Source organism: Lipotes vexillifer, unplaced genomic scaffold (genome assembly GCF_000442215.2).
Source record: "Lipotes vexillifer unplaced genomic scaffold, Lipotes_vexillifer_v1.1 scaffold2083, whole genome shotgun sequence".
In the NCBI taxonomy this organism is placed as follows: Eukaryota; Metazoa; Chordata; class Mammalia; order Artiodactyla; family Lipotidae; genus Lipotes; species Lipotes vexillifer.
Genome location: NW_006797716.1, coordinates 552,144 through 562,294, shown reverse-complemented (window position 1 = coordinate 562,294; position 10,151 = coordinate 552,144). Strand labels below are relative to the sequence as shown.

The window sequence follows — 10,151 nt, the reverse complement described above, 5'->3', positions numbered from 1 at the left end:
TTACATTGGAAAGTATTTTGAAATAATTGATCACAGGACCAGGAATAACTGAAATTTCTTTGCAAAGAACAGAATTTCATTTCACTAGAAAATGCATGTTATATGGATATGGAATCCAACAACGTTTTATTTGGAAAAACAGTATTTTTCAAGATGGAAATTGTTTGGACCTAGGGAAATTTCCTGTATCACAGGTGAAAACCTACCTGTAGGGGCTGAAAATTTTCTAGGTTTGCCTCAGGCCCGCCCTGAAGAGCACAGAGACAAAGACTTGTACTACGTGGCCTGTATGAATTATTCTATACTTCTCTCCTTGTGTAAGTAAGTATTAAGAGAATGGAAGTGAAGTCTGGACAGAGAAGGAAAAGAGAAAAAGAACAAGGGTAAGAGGGGCTATAATGGAAAGGAGGCAGAGGGAATAAGTGAGTCAGGCTGTGCTGAAGTGGCACTCTAAATATTTTATTTCTACCAGTTACAGTATCTGCATTTTCTAAGATCAGTATATTCTGTTTTCTTTTAAATCATCGTTGGGCTCTGTAATGTAATTTTACATCATATATTATTAACATTTGCGACAATAAGAAATTCTTGAAATTACTTCCATATGTGATCAAAGTATAAATTTTGTGAACAAAACACAGTGTGTCACTGTACAGATTTATCTTATATATTTTATGCTGCAGGGTTAGAAATCTGTTATAACAAATCTTAACACTGTCACGCCCCTGTACAGTTAGTTTTCCTTAAAAAAAGAGAAGCCGATGTTCTTGTAAACAGTACACTGTGAAAAGTAAGATTTGATCATTCCTAGGTATCATCTCAATATACACAAATTGAAAGATTCTCCTATGGGCGTAGTCATTTTACACATCAAGAGACCCATGAAGACAACGTTATAAAAGGCAACATTTGTTAAAAGGCCCCCCCGCAGCTGACTCTGCATTGCTCGAGTCAGAGCTGCAGCCACCGCCAATTTCCACAGTGCCCTGAGGTTGGAAGTTGATTCCTCCAAGGCAAACGTCAAGTAATTCGACTTTGTCCAGATGACTGAACAGTCAGGCTTCTCAACCACGTCTTTCAAATGGATTGTTCGGGTCGGGTTACTTCACTTTGAGGTCAGTCAGGGCATCGGAGATCTCGTCGGCCTGTGCGGAAACACTGGCCGGCATGACGTGGAGGTGGATGTCGTACTGCTGGTCCAGGCCAAGGTAGCAGTCGCTCATGAAATACAGTGTGTAGATATACCTAGAATATAAAAAAGGAACGAAAAGGTAAAACCACCGTTCTCATCACCGTTGCGGTTAATTCTTTCGGAACTCTGGTGGGGTAAGACTCTGCTTACCTTCCAGGTACTTCAGGAGTATAAAAAGAGATGGAGACAACATGATGATTTCGGACATATCCCACTCTTTTCAAAGCGATAAGTTCTCTCTTATCCACTTCTCCTAATATCAAAAACCATCCTTCATCTTTTGATTTGGGAAATCGAGGGGTGACTGCATGGCTGTCTTGCTTTCCCTGTAAACCAGAAAAAAAAAAAGGCAAGATAAAGCATTACTAATGGCTAGATTTTCTATATCACTTGGTTGTGCTTAAAAGGCCACGCTGTCTTTCTTGGAGGCCATAAATCTAAGTATCTGGGATGTGTTTAATTTTCAGGTTTGGTGTGTCTGATATGCTATCATCTACCTTTTTTTTTTTTCAAGATTCTCGAAGCACACTCTAGCCACACTACGTTGTGGCTCCATGAGAACAGAAAGTCCTCGAATCTTTCTCACACCATTCTTATAAATGAAATTAATTCCCCACTTGCAGATAAACAAACTGAGATACAAACATATCAACCAAGTCTTCCAGAGTCTTATTTGCAAGAAATTGATACTGGGGGAAAAAAGTCAATCCAGGCTAGACTCTGGATCTTAAGATAATAAGCACTCTGTCACATAAACATCTTCCCCCATCACCCAAGAATAAAGCTCACATGAAAAAGCACATATTCTAATATGGTGATATTAAAAAGTCCTTTGTCTGAGGAATGGGAAATTGTAAGCCAAACAATTTATAAAATATATTAATCACCATCATCCAAGATTAACTATCACCATAATGACAACACTTGATGTCTTTATTTTAGATTGATTTTTACAAAATCCAAGATTATTCTAGAGATTCCTTAAGACAACGATTTATGGTGTCAAATGTACTAATAGTGACATGCTCTTAATCGGACTTCACTCAATATTCTAGAGAGAGTTGTTTCATTTAAGGCATCTTAAAAAGAGAGGTCAGAGAGCAATGTACTTTTACAGCACTTAGAAACAAAATTTTAGAGTTTCTCTAGCACAGTTAAATCTAATGTTTAAGTACTAATACTATAGTAAAAAAAAATCTTATACTACAATATTGTCAGAAATGTTTGCAAAGGTCTCAAAATAAAGTTCTCTCTAATTAGCGCTCTCAACGTACCTTAGATACACCTCAGTACACTGTTTATCCAGGCACTATGATAAGCTGCTTGAGCCTCTCTTTGTTGAGACTGTGAGCCCCCTGAGGCTGGGGTACATTGTTTAGCTATTTGTGACAGGCCTCGCTTCTGTCAGCGTGTCTGCACACGGTAGGTGCAAAGAGAGCAGGGACTGGAATCAGAGAACTCTGTGCTCCCAGCCTGCTCTCATATTTTCTGACTCTAGGACCTTGGCAAATTCCTATACTCCCCAAGTTCCATTATTCTGTAAAATGGGGAATTTTACGCCTCACACGGCAGCGATAAAAAAAAAAAAATCTTAGTTTTTTTTCCTCATGATTTTGTCGGTATGATTACTACTGCCTTTTCTTTTGTAAGTTGGGATATACTGTCATCTAAAAATGCTCATATTAAAGCCTCTGAAATGCCAGAGGCCAATCAGTTCATACTTACACTGACTGATTTTTAGAATTAGAAATCAAATGAGATGGGACTTAAAGGCACAGTATTGAAAAGACATTGTACCAACAGAAAGTTACTGACCACTTCGTGTGTGAAAACAGAGGGGACAGTATTAATGAACTACAACCTCACTCCTGAGGGCTAGTTCTAGATATGGGAAAGCCCCTGACTCCACTGAGCTAACGAAAAGGCAAATTCTTATTTCGATTATTATGGGCTAAAAACCAATCTGCCCACATGCTGTGTACTAATCTTAGAGGGCCCAATAATTATTTTTGGTGTCACAGGCAACAGAAAAGAGCACAGTAATTTAAAATAGAAATACTGTAAATTTTTGGCCTGTACAAACGTTGACAAAGCTCCCTCACGTGCATTCCAATGAAGGAAGCAGGCAGATGTGGCAAGTGAGCCACAGAAAAGTTAAGCTAGCGTCTTCTTCATTTGGGGTGCTGGGTAGAAGTCTAGATTTTGAGATCCCTTCAGAGTCCTGAGTTTCTGGTGCAGGCGGCCTGGTGTAGGGCCAAAGAATCTGCACTCTTAAAGGTACTCCAGAAAATTCTGCGGAGCCTGTAGACCATACTTTGAGACCAGGACTCTAGGCATTATATTATTATGTCACGTGGGTATTCTGGGGTTGAAAAATGGCACATGAGGAGAACTGACTAACTGCAGAAGACCGACTCTTGCTGCTTAAGGCCAGTTGAGGAAGCGGGATTGGTGAAAGGCACGGACGCATTAGTAATATAAAAGACATGTGTGCTGGTGCGTGCTGGGATCTGGTGTGAAGCATTTGAGAATGGAAACCAAACACTATACCTTGTGGAACCCAAGGCTGACTCGCTGCAAGCTGACTTGAAGCACATACTCTTGATCAGCATGCAATCTGACCCATCTGTTGTCATTGCGTTTGTCTGAAGTCACGGTTGTGATAGAGAGCTCATCGTGTCCTTCCGCTGAGTCATCCCACCAGCCTTTAACACTTAAGCCAACATCTATCACAGGCAAATGAGATAAGAAACTCCACGCCTGAATGAAAAAAGAAAGAAAAGATAAGGAGTGGTTAATGCAAAATGTAGTGAGCAACTAAGAAATAGTGAGCTTTTAAAAAATCAACCTCTTTGTTTTGAGATTAATTCTGGATTCAATGCAGTTGTAAGAAATAAAGCAGAGAGAGATCCTGTGCACCATTTCCCCAGTTTCCCCCAAGGGTAGCATTTTTCAAAACTAAAGTACAATATTAATACCAGTGATACAAGCCACAGCTCTCGTTCAGATTTCCTAGTTTTTCTTGTACTCATTTATTTGTGTGTAAAAATAGTGTGCTTTTAATCTTTGTAAAGTCCCTTTAAAAACACCTAAAGAGGTATTAATCATTACCTAAACTTGTGACCCCTTTCTTGTAAATCCCTTCTGGACATTGAGTGACTACTGACTACACTAAAAAATAAGTTTTAAAATAACTGTTGTTGAACTGGTTAGTTTTAGAGAAGCATCTAGTATAGCATTTATGTGACTTCTAAGGTAGAGAGCATTACTTGGGGATATAAAAGCAACTTGAAAAATGTTGTGACGCAGTTGTTGATGTCAGTGTCATTCATTGATCATTTATTGTACAAAATGGGTTTTTCTTTTGCTCATAGTGCAAATTATTCTGAAAGGAAAACATTTCTATATGTTTGTATATATATATCATAAGGAACCCTCTAAGTCTAGGGTTCTTTCTAGAAAGAATTATGTTTTTTTTGGCATTATCATATTGAGAATACCAATTTAAATGACACATATTAAAGGAGTAGAAAATATTTTACCAATTTTATTCCTGCCCTTTTAATTGAAAATATTTGTGAGAAATCAAAATGCAGATGGTAAGTGCTTATCAGTTTTTTTGTTTGTTTTTTTTGTTGCAGTATGCGGGCCTCTCACTGTTGTGGCCTCTCCCGTTGAGGAGCACAGGCTCCGGACGCGCAGGCTCAGTGTCCCTGGCTCACGGGCCTAGCTGCTCCGACTGGGGCATGAACCCATGTCTCCTGCATCGGCAGGCAGACTCTCAACCACTGCGTCACCAGGGAAGCCCAGTTTTTTTTTGTTTGTTTTTTTTTTAAAATTTATTTTCTTTAATTTTTTGGCTGCGTCGGGTCTTAGTTGTGGCACACAGGATCTTCGCTGATGCATGCGGCTTCTCTCTAGTTGTGGCTTGCGGGTTTTCTCTCTCTCTCTTGTTGAGGCACGTGAACTCAGTAGCTGTGGTGTGTGGGCTTAGTTGCCCTGGGGCAGGTGGGATCCTAGTTCCCAGACCAGGGATCCCCTCCATTGGAAGGTGGATTCTTTACCACTGGACCACCGGGGAAGACCCTGTCATTGTTGAATGAATGAATAAATGAATGAATTCCTAAGTCTATGGAAAAGATGTAAAAAAATAAACCTAATGTCCTCAGATAATTAATTGTCATCTTTTTCTAACATTTATAAATATGTGGCAAATATCACTATCAGTCAAGAAAACTTCTCTCTATATTGGCTGTTTTATCCGTTGTTACCCTCTAAGTTAGTTTTTAAAAGTACATGAATACTTTAATTTTGGCTTTCCTTGTATTTCTTTAATATATACTACAGGTTTCCTGATAGGCTTTGATTTCCTGTTTGCTAAGCCTTTACTGCTGTTGAGTATACCACCTAATTGAAATAAAGAAGCCCTGATGAATCAAACTATCCCTTAGGAATTCAAAAAATGTAAATCCAATGCAAATTTTCAATTCAACTCCAATCCTATAACTTGTCTTGTGAATCTGAAATTATGTTTGGAATAGATCTTGAAATAGTCAAGCCACAGAATGGTCTACCCTGTGCTTCAGGGTACAAATGATGGCTTATCCCCTGCTAGAACCAACAGTCACCGAGTCTAGAAGCTGTACCACTGGATGTTCTCTTAAGACTGGCCAGAGTGAAGACACAAATACACCATTTCTGTAAAGCATTGAACTTCGTGAGACAACACAGGTAACATTTACCACATGAAGCAAGACTTCATATGTTTCTTCACTTGTACCTTTAAATGAGTTACCAATATAATATTTTAAGTATTAGCAGCTCGTTGGAATTTTATTTCACAAAGCTCCCCAAAGTCAGATCTGACTTTTATATATTTGTAATCTTTTGCAGCACTTGATATTATTATTTTCAATCTTCAGTGTATATACATGTATTTGTTGTATGTGTATATATCTGTACACACACACACACACACACACACACACACATATATATATATATATACACACACACAAACATACATACATACACACACACTCACATATGCGTATATAAAACATGAGCTGTTTTTAAAGAAATTGCTAAGACATTTCAACACCAGCCAAACATATTTATCTGAGGATTAATCTTCATCTATTGAATCAGGCAAGAGCACTGCCATGCATACAATTATTTAATTAGCGGCCAAATCCTCTGCCAGTCAGCAGCCGTTCCAGGCATACTGATGGGGTAGGAGATGCAAATCTCACAGTAGTACTGCTTTTTCTCATTACTACTGCAATTAGCACTTAAATTGATGCTTTAAACATACTAATTTCTGGAATAATTCAGGATTTGTATGTTACCTGGGATCGCCTCACTGCAGAGCCGACACCAGATTGCTCTGCAAATTGAAGCACTTTTGAGCCAAATAACCATCATCATATCAGACTGAGACAATTTGCATTTGGTTTTAAAGATAACAGAATGGCAATTTATGCAAATAAATTAAGTAAGTTTACTTCTGAGTTCTCCCTGAACTAATTACAACAATGTTCTAATTTTTTATCACATCTAAAACTTGGCTTGAAATCAGTTATGTTAGAAATCTGTTGTTGCTAATGGAAGCCTTGTTTTCATTTTAAATATATTGTTTTTATTCATAATTTTGATGATAATTTAGTTAGAAAGGTAGGCACTTATTATGAATATTTAAGTAGCTTTTGGTGCCAATTTTGGGTTCAACAGAAGTTGAACAATCAGACTTTGATGCCTGTAATACTTTTTCCAAATCCTGCTCGAAAATAAGTTCCACTGGAAAAAAAAAAAAATGACATGGTTTAGAAGTTTCTTTATTTTGGTATCTGCATTTGCAAGTCAATATGTTAATTATGTTATAAATCCTGAACATTAACTTTGACATGTTTAGGGTGAAATTGCTTAAGACTTAAAAGTCTATATATGCCAAATATTTCTGGCATTGTTCATTCATGTTTTTGATCTTTCCAAAGATAGTTTGGAGCAATGACCTATGTTGTCTTTCACAACGTAGATTCAGATTTATGTCTAAACTATAGGGTATACAAATAAGGAGTTTCTTTGAAGGACTACTTTCGAATCTAGAAACAATAAAGTGATTAAAATGGGGCGGGGGCATAAAACAGTAATTGAGGGAACTGCACAAAAATACACCCAAGCATAAAAACAAAACAAAACCCACTCTGAAGAAGGGATTAGAAGGGCTCTTGAGCAATGCAGCCTAGTGATGGGCAAGTCATAGTAGGCCTTTCTCAGCCCGCTTAACAGCATTATACTGAAACAACCTTCTAGCAACGCAGACGCTACTTCTAATTATTGTTACTGTCATTATTTAATACCATCTGTTGAGCTCTCATTCTGTACCAGGAACTACATAGAGCAGTTTACATAATAACATCCTGCTTGATCTTACCCAAAACTTCATGAGACGGGAATAATGTTTTCACGTTCATAATCAGGGTTAGTAAATGGCGGGTGGAACTGACTCTGAAAGCAGCACTCTAAGCTAGAAAACTCCTGGTACAACTTCCCAGAGTGAGGGAGCGTTGAAACATGGAAGTGATGGCCTTACCTGCTTCATTTTTGGGGCCGGTAGCTCTTTTTCTATCATGGAGCTGAATCCGTGGTCCTTCCCTCCACAGGCGTGGATCAGTTCAGGGAGGCACTCGATGGAGCCAGAGTGCCCGGCACGTGGGCCCTTTATACCTGGGCTCCATTTCCTAAGAAAGAATAACACCAACCAAATGATTCTTTCATAGCACAAATGAGATCTTCTGACAATGATGGTTTATATGATTAGAACAGTTTAGAAATTAAAGTTACTATGTAACTTTTTAACTTTTTTTTAACATCTTTATTGGAGTATAATTGCTTTACAATGGTGTGTTAGTTTCTGCTGTATAACAAAGTGAATCAGCTATATGTATACCTACATCCCCATATCCCCTCCCTCTTGCGTCTCCCTTCCACCCTCCCTATCCCACCCCTCTAGGTGGTCACAAAGCACCGAGCTGATCTCCCTGTGCTATGCGGCTGCTTCCCACTAGCTATCTATTTTATTTTACATTTGGCAGTGTATATATGTCCGTGCCAAGGCCACTGTTGTTAAGCTTCAGTGAGACAGCATTCTCATCAATCCTAGGCAGTTTGGCTACCACGACATAAAATGTGTAAATCATATGTGAGCTCAGTAGATAATTAGGGTTGACAGACAGTTGGTGATTTCTATAGGAAGGCACTAAAGTGAGATAATGCTTCCATGTGGATAAAGTACGGAATTGGCAGAGCCCTGACATGTTTTTTTTTGTGTGTGTGTGGTACGCGGGCCTCTCACTGTTGTGGCCTCTCCCGTTGCGGAACACAGGCTCCGGACGCGCAGGCTCAGCGGCCATGGCTCACGGGCCCAGCCGCTCCGCGGCATGTGGGCTCTTCCCGGACCCGGGCACGAACCCGTGTCCCCTGCATCGGCAGGCGGACTCTCAACCACTGTGTCACCAGGGAAGCCCCCTGACATGTTTTTAATGGATGCAGGCAAATGTCTCTAACATAAGTACTTGAATAAAGTTTTCATTGTAAGTTGTTGAGATCATACAATTAAAAGTGCATTTTGGGAATGTTTGAGATCTATAGCATAAATAGTGCTGGATCACCAGGAATGGAATCTACCTACATCTATTTCCTGTTTATATAGCAAGATGTCCCGGACCCGGGCACGACCCCGTGTCCCCTGCATCGGCAGGCGGACTCTCAACCACTGTGTCACCAGGGAAGCCCCCTGACATGTTTTTAATGGATGCAGGCAAATGTCTCTAACATAAGTACTTGAATAAAGTTTTCATTGTAAGTTGTTGAGATCATACAATTAAAAGTGCATTTTGGGAATGTTTGAGATCTATAGCATAAATAGTGCTGGATCACCAGGAATGGAATCTACCTACATCTATTTCCTGTTTATATAGCAAGATGAACAATATCACTGAAATTTGACAAATACAGCACTTTTCTGGGTAACAGTAAAGAATTGGATCAAATCTCCTAGGCCCCAACCAGCTTCCCTAACAGACCCATGTGCTGTCGGGTTAGTACCCTCATGTGTCTCCTTTTCTGCTGAAATCCAGCCCCCGTAAGTTTTAGTACCATATCGGAAGGGTTCCTGAAATTGAGCTGCAGACACATGAGGTATCTGCTCTTCCCCCCAGGCCACCTGCTGCTGGTGTGGCCCCCCTCCCTCTGAATGTGCCTTTTAGTTACCAGGGACATCCTGTGGCGGGGACTCAAGCACCATGGAAACACCTGCCCTGGAATCCAGTATACTTCAGTCAAATGGAGGGCCTTCCCTGAGGAGACCCCATGTGTGCCTGAGGTTCTGGTTGGCGTATGTCTCTAGATGCCTCAAAGGGCTGCCACTCCTTGTCCAGCTGATGAGGGAGAGGGTGCATGATGGCAAGCACAGCCAGACAGTTTTGCTTGTTTACACGACTGTGAACCAATATTTTGGCTGCAAAGTATCTCTCAACTGGTGTGAAAGAAACATTTTCATTTGAACACTGACAACCTTGCCTGTAATATGTACTGTTGTTTCCTTTGCTAAAATATATGTAGCCATGTACATAGGACCTAAGAATTGAAAAATTTTATCAGGAATATAAACTCTTCTTTTAAACGCAGGTTATATCTTGAGCTGCTGGTATATATAACTGCTCAGTTTTGGACATTTTGCAGATGCACAGTTTACTTTTGACAACAGATTTCTGATCCCTCAAATCTATTCTGCAATAAAAGAAATTGGTAATTTATTTTGCTCTAGGTCACAAAGCACTTTAATAACATCTTTTAAAATGAAGGCTGATATTGTAAAGGAATAAACACAGTTAAAATGAAAATGTATTCGATGTTGCAAATGGAAAACAACTTAATAGAAGGTTAAAATGAACTGCGG

At 39.5% G+C, this 10,151-nt stretch overlaps 1 protein-coding gene across 1 annotated transcript in view; it reads right to left on the bottom strand.

Annotated features, from left to right (window-relative positions):
• Positions 1–438: 438 nt before the first annotated feature.
• ASCC3 (activating signal cointegrator 1 complex subunit 3) overlaps positions 439–10,151 on the bottom strand; it is a 317,774-nt gene continuing 308,061 nt past the window's right edge. Inside the window, exons 39-42 of the mRNA XM_007469886.1 lie at positions 7,785–7,932; positions 3,743–3,952; positions 1,343–1,518; positions 439–1,245 (exon numbers count right to left, since the gene is read on the bottom strand). Of these exons, the coding sequence (XP_007469948.1) occupies positions 1,101–1,245; positions 1,343–1,518; positions 3,743–3,952; positions 7,785–7,932 (679 nt within the window). The 3' untranslated portion in view covers positions 439–1,100. The remainder of the gene's footprint in view (positions 1,246–1,342; positions 1,519–3,742; positions 3,953–7,784; positions 7,933–10,151) is intronic.